The 21,054-nt window shown below is 35.9% G+C and overlaps 1 protein-coding gene across 3 annotated transcripts in view; it reads right to left on the bottom strand.

Moving 5' to 3' along the window:
• The window catches only part of LOC126881171 (probable phosphorylase b kinase regulatory subunit alpha), a 241,563-nt gene that overhangs the window by 131,644 nt on the left and 88,865 nt on the right, over window positions 1-21,054 (bottom strand). For 2 of the 3 annotated variants that reach the window (XM_050645257.1, XM_050645252.1), the window contains exons 10-11: window positions 18,360-18,527; window positions 12,937-12,951 (exon numbers count right to left, since the gene is read on the bottom strand). In XM_050645257.1, coding sequence (XP_050501214.1) covers window positions 12,937-12,951; window positions 18,360-18,527 — 183 coding nt within the window. The remainder of the gene's footprint in view (window positions 1-12,936; window positions 12,952-18,359; window positions 18,528-21,054) is intronic. The other variant, XM_050645261.1, reaches the window with a different exon arrangement.

Here is a 21,054-nt window from a genome sequence, read left to right as displayed (position 1 = left end):
TGTTTTATTGAACCATAGGAATCTTACCATTTACTTAGCACCATAGCATAAAGGATCGTATTGTGCGCATATTTTTAACTTCTTCTTCTTTACGTGCCGTGTCTGTATTCAGACGTTGGCCGTCATCATGTTTACAATTTTCTGAAATCTCTCTCTATCGGCTGCTGCGCGAAATAATTCTTCTACTGTGCAGCCACACCATTGTCTAATATTACGCAGCCATGAAAGTTTCTTTCGATCAATCCATTTCCTTGTATTATAAGGCGAAGCAGATGGTATTTAGGTCCTCTAATGAAATGGGCGAAGTATTCTGTTTTTCTCCTCTTTATGATGCTTATGAGCAGACGTTCTGAATTCAGCATTTGAAGAACATCTTCATTGGAAGTGTGCGAAACCCACTATCTTTAGGATTCGTCGATAGCACCACAATTCGAATGCTTCTATTTTGTTTAGCATTGTGGTTTTTAACGTCCATGTCTCACAACCATACAATAGGATAGACCACACATAAAATTTCAGCACCTTCTTTGGAATATTCATCGACAGGTTTCTGTTGCAAAAAACTGGTTTCCAGGTCATAAAAGCCTTCCGTGATATTTCGATCCTAGTTATTATCTCTTCATCAGAGTCACAATTTACATTTAACCAGCTGCCAAGGCACTTGAAATTATTTTACCCATTCTAACTCCTCTCCATCAAGAGAAAGCTGACCTTGATCTATATTAATCTGTCCAACTGCCATCCACTTTGTTTTTGAAATGTCGATTTTAAGGCCTCTCCGATAACTTGCTTCACTGACTAGATTTAGTAGTAAGATCTTGTAAATTTTCAGCAAGAATGGCTGTATCGTCAGCGTATCTAATATTGTTGATTACTTCTCCGCCTAGCCTTGCTCCCTCTTGTCTGTCATCCAAAGCCTCCCTAAAGATTTCTTCAGAGTACAGATTAAAAAGGGTGGGTGATAAAACACATTAAATTACTTATTAAATTTCTTAAGGTAGATTACGCAAATTGCAATTTTTTTTTTAAATTTTGCAATAGATTGTTACTTATTTTTATTTCACTTTATCATGTTTTATTTATATTGACGATTTGTATAATTTTAGTAAATTGTATTTGTTATTGTTTTTATTTATGATTCTTGTAAGCTTTGTCTATAAAATTATTAAATTTTTCATGACAATAAAGCATATTCCTATTCTATTTTAACACAACCTTGTCGTACTCCACGTTTTATCGGCAGTTTTTCAGTACGACTGTCTCCAGTTTGGATAGAGGCTACTTGATTTTAACATAAGTATTTCAGCAGTCTTATATCGTAGTGGTCAAGTCCTGCTGCCTGCAGGCAATCGAAAAGTGTATCATGTTGTACTCGGTCGAATGCCTTCTCGAAGTCGATGAAACAAACATAAACGTTCTTTCGGAATTCACAACTTTTTTGTAATAGAACGCGCATACAAAATAGTGCTTCTCTAGTTCCTAGACCATTTCTAAATCCAAATTGCTTATTACCCATTCTAGTTTCGCACAGAAGGAATACTCGGTTTTGTATAATACGTAAAAGTATCTTAAGTGTGTGACTCATCAAACATTAAACTGATTAGTCTAAAATCGCTGCATTTGGTGGGCCTGCTTTTCTTTGGTAATGTTATAAACAGTGACTCCAACCAATCATCTGGTATTTTTCCTTCGTTGTAAATTTTGTTAAAGAAAGTAGTCAAGTAGGTATGTTTAGTATGTTTTCCGCATCTAAAAGTTTAAGTAGCTCAACAGGGATTTGATCTGGTCCAGGTGCTTTATTGTTTTTGGCTTGTATGGCTTTTATGACTTCTGACTTCAGTATACTGGGACCTCTGTCTAATTGGTTGTCACAGGTAGTATTTGGATCATTTTCTCGAGAAGCATCGTCAAAAAGGTCACTGATGTGTCTCTCCCATTCTTTGCACTGTTGCTCGTGATCACAAATTTTTCCGTCTGCGGTTTCAAGTACGTGAGCATTTTTCTGTTTTTAATTCCGGACGTATATTTAAGTTTCTTGTGGAGGTTGAAACTGTCATGCTTTTTTTGGAGGTCTTCTATTTCTTTACATGAATTCTCGAGACAGGATTCTTTGGCCTGTTTAATTTTTCTTTTTATGAGTTTGTTGATTTCACGGTATTTGATAATATTTCTATTTTTGTATTTTCGTCGAACTTCCATCAGGTCTAGAATTTCTTGGTTCATCCAGTCATTTTTTGCCAACATTGTAGGTGTTTTTAAAGATTCCCTTAGGTCCTCTAAAATCGAGTTTTGAATATCGTACCAACATTCGTTAATAGTTCTGTTTTCGTTTGGTATATGTATTTGATATTCTGTGCATTTTACTATTTATCTGCTGTGATATGTGTTCGCGCGTTTGGTTGTTTTTAGTGGGGTCTAGATATATCTTACTAGGCTTAGTTGGCTTTGTTAGTTTCTTTAATTTAATTTGTATTTTGGAGCACAGTAAATTATGATTTGAGTTTATGTCGGCGCCGGGGTAAGTTTTTACATCTATAATATTGTTCCGAAATCGGTGGTTTATTAGGATGTAGTCTATTTGATTCCGTACTATTCTACCTTGATGTCCATCTTGAGGGGATTTCCACGTGTAGAGACGCCTTTCTGGAAGTCTGGAACCAGGTATTTGTAATGACGAAGTCATTTTCTTGGCAGAATTCTATTAGACGCTCACCTCTTTTATTTCTCTCTCCAAAGCCAAACTTTCCGGTGATGTTTTGTGTCATCATTTGTCCAACTATAGCGTTAAAGTCTCCCATAATTATTGTTGTTTCGTGTTTCTTTGTTGTTTTTAGCACTTCTTCTATTTGATGGTAGAATTCTTCAATTTTCTGCTCATCTGCATCTGTAGTGGGAGCATAAACTTGGATTATATTTATATTTACAGGTTTAGCATTCAGCTGTATTAAAATAACTCTGTCTGACATTGGGATGAAGTTAGTCACATATTTACTAATATGCTGTTTCATAATTATCCCTACTCCGTTTAGATGCATATTTTCTTGATTTCCAGAAAAATAAACGGCGTATTCGTGTGCTATGAAATTCCCTGTATTTGGCCATCTTGTTTCACTCACCCCCATGATAGTAATGTTTAGTCTGTCCATTTCAGAGAGTAGATTTCTCAGCTTACCGGCTTCATATAAAGTTGTTACATTCCATGTAGCTATTTTATACGGATTCTTCATTTTCATCTTATGTCTGGTGATGTTTTGCTCACAGGAATTTCGCTGGCTAGCGACCTGGGAAGCCCTGTGGTTTAATTTTGTATTCCTTCCCCTGCCGGATCTTGAGTTCCGCAGCCCATGATCAGTAATGTTATTCGTTTCACTAATTGATTTCATGATAACTTTACTAGGGATTATAATGGGGTGGTTTCCCGTTGCCTTCCCCATCGCAGTGTTTTAGCCGTATCAATCTAATATAGTAATTGTCGCCTGAAAGTGTCCGTATTAAACTGCTCCAAAACTTTTTCTCCACCTTAACACAGTAATGAAAATGTTGCTTTCCATTTCCATGTGTTAGATTTTATACTAACCCTAAAATCCGGGGTCGCCACTTCCGCCATCCTCGCCGTACCGAAGGTTTCCCTCTCCGCCGTGGCTGCCGTTGTGGTCTTCATCCGTAACCCTGGACAAGGGACCCTAAGCAGGTACTAGTTTCCCGGGCCAAGAAACACCTGGAATCTGTGGGGGGCAGGGAATGATTCAGTTTCCCTGATAGGACTATCCAAGGAGTTCTTACCCACTACCCATATATTTTTAACTACAGTCTTTTTAACTATGAATATATTCCTTAAACCGGCATTATTTTAAGCTCATCTTACCGGAGACCTGAAGATGGACAGTAAATTTTAGTGCCCGAAACTGGTCGTCCTATGGATCAATCAAATAGATTGTGAGTAAGTCTGAATTTTATTTCTACAACCCATTAGTAATTAAGAAAAATGTAAATGACTTAGGTTATGTATGTATTATTAGGTATAGTTATGTATGTTTTATTGCTTAGACTACTTTAATTAAATTTTTTTATTATATAAGCTGCAATTTGATGATCTAAATAATTAACATTGTGAGGAATTAACTAAGAGTCTATGGTAACCATGTTGTTACGATATTTCTATATGAATATGATTAAAATGATCGCTATTGTATAAAATGGTTTATAAAGTACCCCGCACAAACCTTATGGAAATTAGGTCCCAGTGGATTTCGTTCTTACTTTGGGAAAATACTCTTCGAAGCATCCTGATAAATAGTTCTCATGGGCACAACTCAATCGTATGAAGGATTTTCAAGATATAGAGGCACAAACTCGGAAAATTATAAGATTTACTGGGTATTCCAATTCCCTGAGTTACTGGTTATCTGGCAACATGTAGAAGTTTGGATCAAGGAAAAGTACTAGTAGTCTAGGATTTTTTCCTGGCTATCCAATGGCGACCTTTACTTTGACCTTGACCTTTAACGGACGTCATCTTCTAGAGTTTCGAGAGGCTTCGGCATTAAATTGATATAAACAGATTACTCATAGGTTTTTGGGATCGCTAAACACGAATATGCCATCAGAATTGACCTCCGACGGACGTGGTGGCCAGGGCCACTGCAAGGGACGTCATCTTCTAGAGTTTCGATGGTTTTTGGCATTTAATAAATGCAAATGAATTACTGGAGGGTTTTTTGAGGTCGCTAAACACGAATATGCCACCAGAACCGACTCCCGGAGCACCTGGTTTCCAAGGTCAATGAAAGGGGATCCTGGAGTTTCGAGGGGCTTTGGTACTACATTAATGCAAACGGATTAGTTATAGGTTTTTGGGGTTGCTGAACACGAATGCGTGATCAGTACAGACACAGGAGTACCTGGTGCCTAAGACAGCTTATCTTCTGGAGTTTTGGAGGAATCAAATGGATTACTCTTAGGTTTTTAACTCCAGAAGATAACCTGTCTTGGGCACCAGCTGCTCCTGTGTCTGTGCTGATCATGTATTCGTGTTCAGCAACCCCAAAAACCTATAACTAATACGTTTGCATTAATGTAGTACCAAAGACCCTCGAAACTCCAGGAGCCCCTTTCATTGACCTTGGAAACCAGGTGCTCCGGGAGTCGGTTCTGGTGGCATATTCGTGTTTAGCGACCTCAAAAAACCCTCCAGTAATTCATTTGCATCAATTAATGCCGAAAACCATCGAAACTCTAGAAGATGACGTCCCTTGCAGTGGTCCTGGCCACCACGTCCTCTGGAGGTCAATTCTGATGGCATATTCGTGTTTAGCGATCCCAAAAACCCAGGAGTAATCTGTTTATATAAATTTAATGCCAAAAACCCTCGAAACTCTAGAAGATGACGTCCGTTGAAGGTCAAGGTCAAAGTAAAGGTCGCCATTGGATAGCCAGGAAAAAATCCTAGACTACTAGTACTTTTCCTTGATCCAAACTTCTACATGTTGCCAGATAACCAGTAACTCAGGGAATTGGAATACCCAGTAAATCTTATAATTTTCCGAGTTTGTGCCTCTATATCTTGAAAATCCTTCATACGATTGAGTTGTGCCCATGAGAACTTTTTATCAGGATGCTTCGAAGAGTATTTTCCCAAAGTATGAACGAAATCCACTGGGACCTAATTTCCATAAAGTTTGAGAGGGGTACTTTTATATTTTATTATGATTATGTAATGAAGCACAAGGCAATAAACGAACGTTATAAGAGAAAATGACATTATAAAATTGTATCCTGTTTTGTACAAATGACACAGCCACAATTTACAAAGCAAATGATCTGTGGAAATTTTTGGATATATATACTAGTAGGTAATACATGGAATAATAGTATAAGAGCTGTGAGACATTTTTGAGTAGGTATTTTAGGCAACCTGAAAATTTTTCTGGTGACTTTTCTATAAAAGCCTAATACAAAAATGCCGGTCTGGCTGGAGGGTAGCGGTTACTTTCCCCAAAAATCCTCCCCCAAAGTTTAAAAAGGGTAAAAATTGTTATTACAAAAAATATCATTGATATGCCTTGAAAGTAAATTTAAATATTCAAATATAAAGAAAATAAACAAGCCAGGCGATTTGAGGGCGATTTTAACTCTGCAAGATACTTGCATGGGCGCCCCAGGATTATTTTAAGAGGGTGCATCTGAACTTCAGAAGATTTCATCTGAATCTGTACATACTGTTAACGAGTATAAAATATACAACTATACATGCATAGCTATGTACATTCCTTCCGGACAGGGAGGTGCAATTGTTATTTTGACAGGGTACTTTTTAATTTTAAAAATAAATATTCTACAAAAGACAGGTTTAAAAAAAAAAAAAACCGCTATAAGTAAGCAGCAGTGTGAGACAGAGCGTATACCGATAGCTGTTTGCGTCCTCTGTTGTAGTTGAGCGAGTCCGTTCGCTCGAGAAAATCACGTGACCTGGCGATATCCATGTTGTTGTGTCTCGAAACGTTAGAGTAATTATTATATATATTATAGTTTTTTAAGTAATTTTTCTTAATTAAAGGAAAGTAATACGTACTATACAATAGATTTTGCAAATATGATAGAAAAAGACAAATTTATTATTATAAATATACAGGTAGAAAAGTATAAAACTATAAACTAAATTAATTCGGTGTCCGAATCTTGTACTTTTTCTTCAAACTCCTCATCTGAGCTTAAATGTTCATTCTGTTCTTCTTCGTCAGACTTCGTCAGAATATGTATTTAGAATTAATTAAAAATTAATCAGTGATTAATTAATTGAGTTGCTACGTATTATCTGTAATTTTATACGGAGTCGAAGCCTGGAGAATCACGGGCGCACCTGAAGAATGACTTACCATTGTTGAGATGTGGTGTTATCGAATAATGTAAAAAATATCATGGACACAACACTTAACAAACACGGAAACATTAAGAAAGATGAAAAAGGCAAAAGAAATACTCAACACTATGAAGGAAAGAAAAATGAGCTAAAATAAATATTCATTCTCTTCTTCTTCGTCAGACTCCCCTCGAGACTCAATTTCTTCTACCTGATCTGTAAATATTTGTAATACTTATTTAGAATTAGTGAAAAATTACTAACGCTTAATACTTTTCCTTATATAACCAATAACATCACGTGTTTTATTTCTTAGTGTAGGTATGACCAAAGTAGCTCATGTTTCTTTCTTTTATAGTGTTGAGTATTTCTTTTGCCTTTTTCATATTTATTATTGTTTCCGCTTTTATTACGTGTGTCCATGATATATTTAACATTATTCGATAACTCCACATCTCAACAACGGCAAGTCTTTCTTCAGATGCGCCCGTAGCATCTCAACTAGTTAATCACTAATTAATTTTTAATTAATTCTAAATACATATTACAACTATTTACAGATCATGTAGAAGAGGAATCTGAGTCTCGAGGGGAGTCTGACGAGGAAGAAGAGAATGAATATTTAAGCTCAGCTGAGGAGTTTGAAGAAGAAGTACGGACACAGAATTAATATAGTTTATAGTTTTATTCTTTTCTACCTATATATTTATAATAATAAATTTGTCTTTTTCTATCATATTTCCAAAATCTATTGTATAGTACGTATTATTTTTCTTTAATTAAGAAAAAGTTACTTAAAAAACTATAATATATTATAATAAACACTCTAACGTTCCGAGGAACAACAACATGGATATCGCCAGGTCACGTGATTTTTCTCGAGCGAACGGACTCGCTCAGCTACAACTAGGACACAAAAAGCTATCGGTACACGCTCTTTCTCACACTGCTGCTTGCCTATAGCGCTTTTCATTTATATGCACGCGTAATTTGTTTAATCACCTGACAGTTGGAAAATTTCACCAAAAAGAACCTGTCTTTTTAGAATGTTTTTTTTAATATTAAAAAATACCCTGTCAAAATAACAATTGCACCTCCCTGTCCGGAAGGAATGTACATAGCTATGCATGTATAGTTGTATATTTTATACTCGTTAATAGTGTGTACAGATTCAGATGAAATCTTCTGAAGTTCAGACGCACCCCCTTAAAATAATCCTGGGGCGCCCATGCAAGTATCTTGCAGAGTTAAAATCGCCCTTAAATCGCCTGGCCTGTTTATTTTCTTTATATTTGAATATTTAAATTTACTTTCAAGTCATATCAATTATATTTTTTTGTAATAACAATTTTTACCCTTTTTAAACTTTGGGGGGGATTTTTGGGGAAAATAACCGCTACCCTCCAGCCAGACCGGCATTTTTGTATTAGGCTTTTATAGAAAAGTCACCTGAAAAATTTTCAGGTTGCCTAAAATACCTACTCAAAAATGTCTCACAGCTCTTGGACCATAAGCAAAGGTTATAAAATGTTGCCTGCTTATACTTTTCGCTGCCAATGGGCACATATGTAAGCTACAATATGCCCGAAAAAATGGTTCTCATGAAAAAATCAGAATTACTGCCTCAACTCTAGTAGTTACGCTGAATGTGTCTAGCTTCTACTAAGAAAAAGATATAAATCTAAGACCGTGCATAAGTTAAACTCAAACATTTCAAAGACGAGCAGAATGGTGTTGAAAAATTGCAATTCTTGCGATATTTTGCCTTTTGTTGTTGAATGTTAAGTAATTTCAGGATGAGAAAGGGGCATATCCGTTGGTAGCAGAAGAAGCAATAGCTTAAGCAACGCAGATGATACAACGCTTTTCACCGAATCCTTAGAAGTGACGGAGTTGCTAGAGGGAGTAGAATGAGTGAGTTTTGAACTGCTGTCTATCAACAAATAAAAAAAAATTGTTATCAAAGTTAGAAAAAAAAAATAACAGAATATAAATTTTCAGAATCAATGACATCGAAGTAGTGAATTAATTTGTATATCTGGATACTCTTATAACCAAATATGGAGGATGCAGCCAAGATATCAAAAGATCAGCAATAGCCAAGAAAGCAATGACAAAGCTGACCAAAAATATGGAAAGGTCACAATATGACCATACGTACAAAGACGAGGCTTCTCAAAACAATGGTCTTCTCCATTTATAATTCTGAATGCTGATCCTTGAAGAAAGTTGATAAACGCACTATAGACGCATCGAAATGTTTTGTTTGCGAATAATGTTGCAAATATCCTGCACTGCAAGAAGAATCAACGAGTCGATCCTTAAAAGGTTAAAGAGAAAAAGGCTCCGAAACATTGTTACCGAAAAAAATCACCGCTTACTTTGGTGATGTGGTGCGTAGAGATGGTCTCGAGAAGCTGACCTTTCTGGAACCGGTACAAGGAGCGAGCGTCCTGGGAAAACACCAAGATTTGTGGATCACATTACAAAAGAAGTCAGAGCCCCATTAAACATTGCTTCAGAGTTGCAGAAGACAGAGCAAGTTGGAAACAAATCAAGAAAGATGATTGGGAATTCAAGATAGTATGATGTCCAAAGCGGGTAACCGACTAGGAAGAAAAGAAAGTAGTTTGTAAGAAACTTTCAGTGAACAATACAAAAATCTAAACATAATTATATGTTTATCATGTAATTACTTCTTTAGATCTATTTAGAAATTTAGATCACTATTTGCAACAGTCTATATGAGAATAGCTCTCTTTAAATTGGACATAAGTTTCTCTGTCCTTCTCTCTTGTCTCAAAATTAAGTAAAATAACATACAGCAGTATTCAATTTGATACAAATTTTTAGCAAGTTTCTGATTTGTTTTTGGTGCATATTTATGTACCGGTATCGCTAAGTGACTTGGGCTAAATTCAGTCATATAACATGTAATGATAATGAGTTGCAGATCGAAAAACTGAAAAATTCGTGTTTAAATATTTTTCAAAAATCTATCGAATTATACCAAACACGACCCCCACGGAGGGAATGGGGGTAACTTTAAAATTTTAAATAGAAACCCCGCGATATTTCGCGAAATGAACATCAGACCGAAAAACTGAAAAATACGTGTTCAATATTTTTCAAAAATCTATCGAATGATAGAAAGCACGACTCCCCACGGAGGTGAGTTTCTTTAAAGTCTTAAATAGGAACCCCCAATTTTTATTGCAGATTTGATTCCTTACGTAAAAATAAGTAACTTTTATTCGAGAGTTTTTTCGAATTATGGATAGATGGCGCTATAATGGGAAAAATAGATTTTTGGAAATGGAAAATTAAATTAAAAAATGGAAAATCCCCACTAAAATGGAAAACTTAACTTTCTTTGGTTTTAGGACCTAATCTTCACAACCCAATAGGTCCCCATGACGTTTTAATAACTGCAAAGTTAGCATCCAGGACTCCCCTACTATCTCTCTCTTCAATCCTGACCCCTCGGAGGGAGTGTAGTGGTCGACGTGATGTCGTGTATTGTCCGTCTCCAAAGATCTGTGTCACTGGTCATTTCTTTTAACTCATGCATAGATCTTTTGCATATTCCTGTAATTTGATCAATCCATCTTGTTGGGGATCTTCCTCGTGATCTTCGGCCTTCCACCTTTCCTTGTATAATGAGCCTTTCCATGTTTTCTGTGTTTGCTCCCCTACTATAATGCTCCTAGATAACCAGATGATACGCCGCCCCATTTCCTTCATTGCATTCACTGCCTGGTACCCTTATGAATTCCTGACGAAGTTAGATTTGCACATAAGTGAATCTAAGCTATGCTTGCAGACCAGACAGCACATTAGCGCTGCCCGGCTAAACGAAAGGGATATTTTTCCTTTCCTAAGCCATATCTATCCATTATAACTACTTATATTAGCAGACAATACAATTACAACAAAGTGTTTATAAATAATCAATGTGGCAATTGTTCAACTCTTCATCTAATACAATGTGCAGGTATTCCTACTTACATTAGTCCTACAAATAGTCCATTCTTTCACGGTTTTTGCTCTAAATTTTAAAGAACCGCTTGGATTGACATGAAATTTGGCATGCGTATAGCTTACATGTCAAAGAAAAAAAGTGATATTGTGCCGATGTGTGCTTTTATCCTGGGGGTGACTTTCACCCCCTGTTGGGGGGTGAAAAAATATATGTCCAAAATAAGTCAGGAAATGGGTAAACTGACTAATTTTAAGTAACTTTTGTTCTATAGAGCTTTTTCGCTAAGTCAACACTTTTTGAGTTATTTGCGAGTGAATATGTTCATTTTTCAACAAAATAACCACATTTTTAGACGATTTTTCGCAAATAACGCAAGAAGTAAGTATTTTGTCGAAAAAAACGTTCTTAGCAAAAATATAGCTTATAAAAAAGTAAAAAAAAAAATGGTGTACGCGTTAGGTCTCTGGATCTCGTAGAACCAGAGTTATAGCCAATGAAAAATAGATTCATATTCATCAAATTTCAAATAGAATATTTCGACGTGAAATATCCAACAAATTAAGCACTTTTTGGGGAAAACCCATTATAACTTTTTTAAAGTGTTTAAAAAAAGCTTTATTTCTGTTTTTACAAAAAGTTTCTAGCGTTAAATTTAAGCAAGTTACGCTCAAAATAAAGTTGGTCCCTTTTGTTTTCGCAAAAAAAAAATCGGGAAGACCAACCGCTAATTAGCAACTTAAATGAAATTAATCGTTACCGCTCCACAAATTATTTTACTTATGTTGTGTTTATATGATCTGTAAGTTTCATCGATTCAAAGTGCTTATTTTTGAAAAAATTTGGTTTCAAAATAATACTTTTAAAAATTTAAATTTTGAAAAATATGCTTTTTTTCAAAATAACTTAAAAATTGTTAGAGATACCAAAAATCTCAAAAAGCAAAACAAGTCAGATTTGCTTTTTTGAATATCATGTATTTTTTTGTTTTTCTGTTAGACCAAAATTGATTAAGATTTGGTGTTTCAAAATTTGCATACATTCGTGATCAGTGACTCGTTCGACCCCTTTTAACTGCAGCCCTTTCAATAATAAGGACTTTGAACCGATGAAACTTACAGATCCTATAAACAATGTATACACGAGTCAAGAAACTTGTGAAGTCGTAACGATTAAGTTCATTTTTTGATTTTCTCGATTTTTTTACCAAAACCAAAAGGGACTAACTTTATTTTGAGCGTAACTTGTTTAATTTTGATGCTAGAAATTTTTTTTATAAAACAAAAATGAAGCTTTTTTTAAACACTTTAAATAAGTTGTAATGAGTTTTCCCCGAAATGTGCTTCATTTTTGGTTATTTCACGTTAAAGTATTCCATTTGGAATTTGACGAATATGAACCTATTATTCATTAGCTATATCTCTGCTTCTACTAGGTGTATAGACGTGATGTATACACCATTTTTTTTAAAAATTTTACAGGCTATATTTTTGCTAAGAATGTTTTTTCGACAAAATACTTACTATTTGAGTTATTTGCGAAAAACCGTCTAAAAGCGTGATTATTGTGTTGAAAAAATGAACATATTCACTGCCAAATAACTCGAAAAGTATTGACTTAGTGAAAAAACTCTATAGAACAAAAGGTACTTAAAATTAGCCAGTTTATCCATTTCCTGACTTTCTTTGGACGAATATTTTTTCACCCCCAAGAGGAGGTGAAAACCACCCCCAGGGCAAAAGCACATATCGGCACAATACCACTTTTTTTCTTTGACTTGTTAGCTATGTGTATGCCAAATTTCATGTCAATCCAAGCGGTTCTTTAAAATTTAGAGGTTTTGCAATATTTTACCGCTAAAGAACGGACTAAAACAGTATTTCGATAGTTGCAAACCAGACGTTTGACAGTCGTCCTGATCTATCTTAGCACATTTAACTAACAGCCTTTGCAAAACAGGTGTATAAAATAAACAAAAATACTCCACAAACCATTGCAAGTGAATAAGCGATATGGTAATACATTACAGATGATTGTTTTATTCCCCGTTTGATTCAAGGCGTGTACTACAATTTTATAATATAAAATAAAAACTTACCAAAAGGTGGAAGTACTGTAAAAATATTGATATGTTAATAGCTTTTAATCTAAAAAAAACTCCAGTAAACAGTGAGCGGATTGAAGTAATGGCGGGGCGCAAGAGGTACATGAAAGTATGCATGTCAAGTTACGACCCGCTCGCGAGGTGTAAGCGTGGCGTGAGTTCAAATTGCATTCCACACTTTTCTTTCCCACTGTCACCCAAACACTATTCCTCAATATTTACTGCAAGGTTTATAGACAAGGCGAAAACGGCGGGTTCGAAGGGAAAATATTCCCATGAGATTTTTTTGCATAATCACATTCGTGAGACATCCCAGAATAAGGTTCAAGAAGTCGCCCAAGTGAAAAGTGGGCCAATTTTTTTTTAACAATTTTTTTTTTAATCAAATTGCAAGAATCAATATTTTTGGCCCGAACAATTTTTTCTTTAATTTTTTGGACCATTCTGGACAAATAAGGTCTCTTATAATTTTTCTCTAAAGTTGATCGTTTTCGACTTATAAGCAATTTAAAATTGAAAAAAACGAAAAATGGCGATTTTCAAGGCTTAATAACTCGGTTTAAAGTTATTATTATGAAAGTCAATATATGACTAAATCAAAGTTTGAAGCCCCCCCTACAAGATCCTGAAGAAATTTTTGTCATTATTTTATTACTAAGCTGTTATTTTTAAGTAATAATAATAAGCGTCATGCACGTGTGCGGGGCTGTAAATGCTGAGTGCGAGAGAGAAGCTATTCCAGCAGTCCAATTGTGCATCTTACTCGCACTCACATTTACAGCAGCGTCAATACGATACAACCACTCATTTTATTAATTAGAAATAACAGCTTAGTAGTAAATTAATGACACAGATTTCTTCAGGATCATGTAACGGCGACTTTAAACTTTGATTTAGTCACTTTCTGACTTTCAAAATAATAATTTTTGACCGAGTTATTAAGCCTTAAAAATGGCAATTTTCGCGTTTTTCAAATTTTAACTTGCTTATGACTCGAAAAAGATCAACTTTAGAGAAAAATTTTAAGAGACCTTTTTTGTCAAGAATGGTTCAAAAAACCTAATAAAAAATTAGTCCGGGCCAAAATATTGATTTTTGCAATTTGATTAAAAAAAATTGTTAAAAAAAATTGGCCCACTTTTCTCGTGGGCGACTTCTTGAACCTTATTCTGGGATGTCTCACGAATGTGATTATGCAAAAATATCTCATGGGAATATTTTTCCCAACGAACCCGCCATTTCCGCCTTGTCTATTAATAATATCTTCATTTTCTATCTTTAATCAAAAGATCACAAGTTATTTAAAGCTTTTTATTTTTCAAAGAGGAATTAGGCAAGGTTGTATAATCCCGCCATTATTATTTAACCTAAACTCTTCTTCTTCTACGGCACTACAGCCCAAATTGAGCCTTGGCCTCCTTTATTTTTTGCCTCCACCCTTGCCTGTCTGTGGCTGCTCTTCTCCATACACGGACTCCTAAAAGGGCTTGTGCGTCGCTGTTTACTGTGTCTTCCCAGCGCTTTCGTGGCTTCCCAACCGGTCTCTTTCCTTGCATTCTAGCATTCAGTGCTCGTTTTGGTAGCCTATCCTCTCCCATTCTTATCACATGTCCGGCCCATTGCAATCTTTGTAATCTAATGAAGTCTGACAGGGGCGTTTCCTTATAAAGTTGATAAAGCTCGTTGTTGTATCGACTTCTGAAGATTCCGTTTTCCCTCACAGGTCCTAGTATTCTCCTAAGTACTTTCCTTTCGAATGTGTCGAGTTTGTTTTTGGATGTTTCTTTCAGCACCCAGACTTCACTGCCATAGCATGTTATTGGTCGAATTAAGGTTTTATAGATTCTCATCTTTGTATTTCGGTGGACACTTTTTGACCGAAATATATGGGAGAGGGCAAAATAAGCTCTGTTTGCCTGCGTTATTCTCTTCCTTATTTCTCCATCTTCTGATCCGTCGGCATATATTTCTACTCCCAGGTATGTAAACTTTCCAACCGTTTCAATGTCATCTTCATGTATAATGTTTTCTGGGACTATATTTCTTCTCGTCTGAGTCATTATTTTTGTTTTTTCTGTGTTAATTTCCAGACCTAGCATTTTTGTTTGTGTTTTTAACTCTGCATATGTTTCCTGTGCTCCTGTTGATGTTCTACTCATAATATTAATATCATCAGCATAAGCGGCCAGTTGAACCGTTCGGTTGATCAGTAGATTTCCTCGTCCAGTTTGCATTTGCCTAACCGCATACTCCAGTGCCAGGTTAAACAATGTTGGGGCCAGCCCATCTCCCTGTTTTAGTCCCTGCGAAATGTTAAAAAAGTCTGTCCGGTGGTTTTGTATTCGTACACATGCCTGAGTTTCATCCATTGTGGCTTTAATGAGTCTTATTAACTTGTGTGGTATTGCCAATTCAGCCAATATATAGTATAGTTTGTTCCTTTTGACTGAGTCGTATGCCTGTTTGAAGTCTACAAACACGTTGTGAACATCAATATCGTGTTCCCATGCTTTGCTCAAGATCTGTTTTACTGTGAATATTTGATCCAGTGTCGATCTTCCCCGTCGGAAGCCCGTCTGATACTCTCCAATAATATTTTCTGCTAGTGGTTGGAGCCGCTGGTTTATAATATACGTGAGGACTTTATATGCTGTACATAGTAGAGAGATTCCACGGTAGTTTTTGCACTGGAGTTTGTCTCCTTTTTTATAGATCGGGCATACTATACTTTTCTTCCAGTCGTCGGGTATTTTCTCTTCTTGCCATACGTCTCTGATGAGCGCGTGGATGTGACTTGCTAGGTGGTCGCCACCTACCTTATATAGTTCTGCTGGTATTTCATCAACTCCCGGAGCTTTATTGTTTTTCTGGGCCTTAATGGCTTCGAAAACTTCCTCTATGGTTGGAGCTTCTACTCCATTCTCTTCTACGTAGATCATACCCATTTCATCTTCCATGTCTACTTGAGTTCCAAGTAGTGTCTGAAAATAATGCTTCCAGGTTTCTGTGACTTTCTGTTGGTCACTGATTATTTGCCCACTTTCATCTTTACATAGACTTGTTTGAGGTTTATACCCACTTTTTATCTTTTTTAGGTATTCGTAAGCCCCTCTAATTTCGTTATTTTTGAAATGTTCTTCCATTTTTTCTATTTGTCCATTTTCATAGGCTCTCTTTTTATTTCTACATGTCTTGTCTGCTTTCCGTCTTGCGACTTCAAATAATGTTCGTCTTTCCCGTGTTCTTCTTGTTATGTACATTTTGTGTGCTTCATTTCTTTCCTCGATTGCTTGTCTGCACTCGTCATCAAACCATGCTGCTCTTCTCTCCTTTTTCTTGTTTCCCAGGGTGGACGCTGCTGCTGTCAGTACTGCTGTTTTGATATTAGTCCATTTGCCCTCTATGGAGTGCAGTTCTAGCGTCCTTAACTCATTTGCGACTTCTTGTTCGAACTTCTCTTTACATTCCTGAATCTTCAGTTTTTCCAGGTCCAATTTGTTTGTTCTTTGTTGTCTTTCGTTTCTTTTGCTGTTAACTCTGCATCTAAATTTGGTTTGTACTAAAAGATGGTCTGATCCACAGCATGCTCCTCGTCGTGTTCTCACATCGGAGATACTACTGGCTGCCCTTTTGTCTATCAGCACATGGTCAATTTGATTGGTTGTGGTTCCATCTGGTGAAATCCATGTCATTTTGTGTATGCCTTTATGTGGGAAGCATGTGGAACTTATAACCATGTTTTTACTGGTGGCAAAATTTATCAAAAACTCCCCATTCTCGCTTGTTTCATTGTGCAGAGAGTGTTTTCCTATTGTGCCATAGAACTGCGGTTCCTTGCCTATTTTAGCATTCATATCACCCATTATAATCTTGATGTCATTTTTTGGCGCATTATCATATACTATCTCCAGCTGTTGGTAAAAGCTTTCCTTTGTATGTTGCTCTTGATCTTCTGTTGGACAGTGAATGTTTATCATTGTTAGGTTGAAGAAGTGGGTGCGAATTCTCAACTTACATATCCTTTCACTGACTGCCTGGAAGTCGATGATTTTTGACTTAAAATCATTATCCACCACAAATGCGACTCCACATTCTTTGCTTCCTTGTTCCTTCCCACTATATAGAATTGTGTGCGTTTTAGTGTCCCTGACACCTTTCCCCAGCCATCTCGTCTCTTGAAGAGCAGTAATCATGATCTTATATCTTTTAGTTCTTGCAGAAGTGCGGTTTGAGCTCCTGGTCTATTTAGCGTCCTCACATTCCAGTTTCCAAATGCATAGTCCATGTTTCGTAGCTTGAGTTGTTTCCGAAAGTTCCGTCCTGTATTCCGAGGCAAATGTTCAGGTTTCGTAACAGTGTGTTTTTTCCGGGAGTGGGTTGTCAGCCCACTGCCCAACCTTCCTCCTTTATCCGGGCTTAGGACCGGCAGTGGTGACTCCTGAGCTACTCGATTCACCCATTTGTCACCACAGGCGGAGTTACTCAGTTTACTCAGTTAACCTAAACTCAGATAGACATATTTGCACATCAACTCTTTGCACATGCTCTGGATGAAGCACAAGGTGTTAAAGTCAATGGAAGAATTTGTTGATACTATCAGAAATGCCGACGACACGGTACTAATTCCCGGAAGCGAACACGAACTACCAAAATTGGGTGAACAAAATAGTGAGTGAGGGTGAAGAATATATGAACCTTAAAATTAATGAAAAAAAAATTAACCAATAGTAATCACGAAAAAGAATATTCCAAACATATTAGTAACTGTCAAACTAATTGAGCAAGTTGAAAAATTTAAATATCTAGTACATAAAAACAAAAAGTCTGATGCTGTTATCAGCAGGAAAAATATATCAAAAAATTTGGTACACAGACTTTTTGGAATAATGAGAGAAAATATACTTAGGTACAACTAAAAATCTATTTAATATGTGTAAAGTCTTTTGTCTCCTGTGCTGTTCAACCTCTATGTGGAGAATGTTTTTGCAGAGGAGACCGTTGTTGTTTACAAATAGCATACTAAGTTGAGATTCGTTAGATCGTTCATCGTTCATGACCATGACTTTTGTAGATTCTACCCACAGATAGAATCTCGGTATTCTCACGCCAAGAGCAACAATGACTTGACTTTCTTGTTTGACCAGTTTGCTATAATTCAATACATTACAGCATGCGTATGTTGTGATGTATTGTCATATTAATAAAATGTATTACCTCGCCAATACCACGACCTAATCACTATATAACGGAGCCTTTTCGAAATACTGTTTAACAGTTCTATACCTAAATATATATGAAAAATATAAATGATTAATATCATATATCAAATAATATTGATATGCTTATGATATTGATATACGAAATAGGGAAGTCGACAAACTAGAGTTAGTATATTAAATATTTATTTTTCCACTTACAGTCCACGTTGATCGATCTTGTTTTCTTGACAGCACCTCTCACGGACATTTTTCGCATTAAATGTTTATTCTTTGGACCAACTCTGGATACTGTTAATAAAGAGTATCTGTGAGATAATGTTTTGACGGAGTGTTCTTCCATGTATTGTTGAACTTGTGGGTTTAATTCTGAAAATAAATATTATGATATTATACTTTCTATATCGCTATAATAATTATAAAGTAAAGAAAACAATGAAGTAAAATATACAAATACAGTGAGCCCGAAATAAACAGTACTGAAGCTGAAACATAGGTGTCTCTTTATGCGCGCTGTCATACCCAAATTAACTAGCATAGACTTGCGAAAGACCTGTTAAGAGACAGAGAACTTTTGACCACCATTAAAAGGAGAAAGACAGCATTTGGGGCACATACTTGCAAATGATAAGTAGAAGTTATTGCAGCTGATTATGAAGGGTAGAATCGAAGGAAAAATGGGTCCTGGTAGACGACAAATATCCTGGCTGAAAAAAATTCGCGACTGGACCGGGTTGAACACACAGACGCTTTTAAGAAAAGCAGAAGGTAGAGACGCATTTGCAATGGTTATATCCAACCTCCATTAGTAGAGTCGGCACTAGAAGAAGAAGAAGACCTGTCAAGTAATTCTTAAATAATTAATTAGTAAGGACTAATTGTTAAAAATGGTGTTAAGTAAAGAGGAGAAAATGTTTTTGGTGAAGCATTATTTTCGCTCATACGGAATCGACCGACGTAATGGTGCAATCACGTGTGTGATAAATTCACATAACGGGTTAATAAACGTCCTTAAAAAGTTCAGAAATACGGGTAATGTATTGTGCCAACGAAAAGGAAACTCGGGTTGTCCCAGGAGAGTGAACAATAACAATAACCATGAACATGTTTTTGAGCGAATCTTGAAGGAGCTGGGTGCATTTTCGTATATGATGCAGGTACACCAACAATTAAATCCTCGGGATTATCAGGACAACAAGTCGAAAAAAATTTTAGAGATCGAGTGTAATTCTCTGAGAATATTTCATGTATAAAACTGTCTTTTTAAATCATTTTAACTAATATTTTATTGATATCTTCACCTGAATATTGGTTAAACCTGTTTCTTGGTGTTCTCTGTGACAAGTTGTAAAATATTAATTGTCATTAATGTCACCGAATGTTCATTCTTGCGTAGTAACGAAGGGCATCCGATGTAATGCTTGACGACGGGATATTATCAATTATCAAAAATTATCAGTAGTAATTGCACCAGAGCTCTAAAACTATATATTAATTTTAGAGATCGAGTGCAATTTGTTGCGATTATTTCATGAATAAAACTGTTCAAAACCAAAATTTTATTGTAATTTATTTATGTAAGTAGAAATTAGTACAATTAAACACACAGTTGTTATAAATATTTTACGGTTGAAAGTCATCACTTTTATAATTTTTAAAACATTAATTGTCATTAATGTCACTGAATGTATTTTTTCATAGCAACGAAGGGCATCTGACGTAATATACTTGACGACGGGAATTTATCAAAAATTATCAGTCTAATTTAGATTTCTGTAGCTTTCTATTGGTCAGAATCTCCTATGAATGAAATAATCGCTGTAATTTTTATCTCTGTAGCTTTCTATTGGTCAGAATCTCCTATGAATGAAATAATCGCAGTATTGCGTTACAGTATGAAAATACTAAATTTTTGAAAAATGTATGGTGTTCAGAAGAAGCACATTTTAATTTGTAGGGCCATGTAAACCGTAGCAGAAATCGATTTCTGGGCTTTGCCAGACCAGATGGAGTTCAAGAAGTTCCTTTACATAGTGCAAAAGTGAATGTCTGGTGTGCAGTTTCGGGACACAGAATCAATGGCCCGTACTTTATCGCAGAAAATGGTAGGAAAGTCACACTTAATCAACAGATGTACATACAACTTTTAACACGCTTTATTCCTGATCTACGACAATTCTGTCGAGCACGTCATTTGGCATTTCGAGACCAATTTTTCCAGCAGGACCCTACTTCTGTCGCAGTTCGTCAATTTCTTCAGGGACATTTTCCAAGCAGATTCATCTAACGATTTACTGAGTTCCATTATCCTTCACATTCTCCAGACCTCACATTTCCAGACGCATACATTTGAGGCATGGTTAAAACTGCCGTTTTTAAACGGGCACCACAAACCATCGATGAATTAAAGGATGCCGTTAGAGCTTTTTTCGCTGACCTGAGACAACCCTTATTCCATAACATGACAAGAAACTTGGCACATCGGTATGAAGTCTGTATTGAGTGAAGAGGAGCACATTGAGAACATGTATAAAGAAAGTGATAATAATATGTATTTCTTAAAACAATAAAAGAATTACAAGTTCAGTACTGTTTTTGGGCTATACTGTATGAGGCTTCATCATCATGATGTCGTGATTAACGAATCATTTTATTTGTAATTTGGCCGTGAGACAAGGCACTCCTTAATTTTAAAAGATTGAATTTATTTTGCTTTGAAGCTGTTTCTTTGTGGCATCTTATACAATTTACTATTTTATTGGGAATTTTATTTATCCTAAAGATACTTCAATAAATCTCCAAAACATAAAGCCTTGAGTAAATTTTACAGTCTCCTTTAGACAATATATAATATGGTTTATAATGAAGGCTTTAACTGATGTCGCATGTTGTGCTA

Source organism: Diabrotica virgifera, chromosome 1 (genome assembly GCF_917563875.1).
Source record: "Diabrotica virgifera virgifera chromosome 1, PGI_DIABVI_V3a".
Taxonomy (NCBI): Eukaryota; Metazoa; Arthropoda; class Insecta; order Coleoptera; family Chrysomelidae; genus Diabrotica; species Diabrotica virgifera.
Note: the sequence above shows the minus strand (reverse complement) of the source record. Positions and strands in the feature narration are given on the sequence as shown.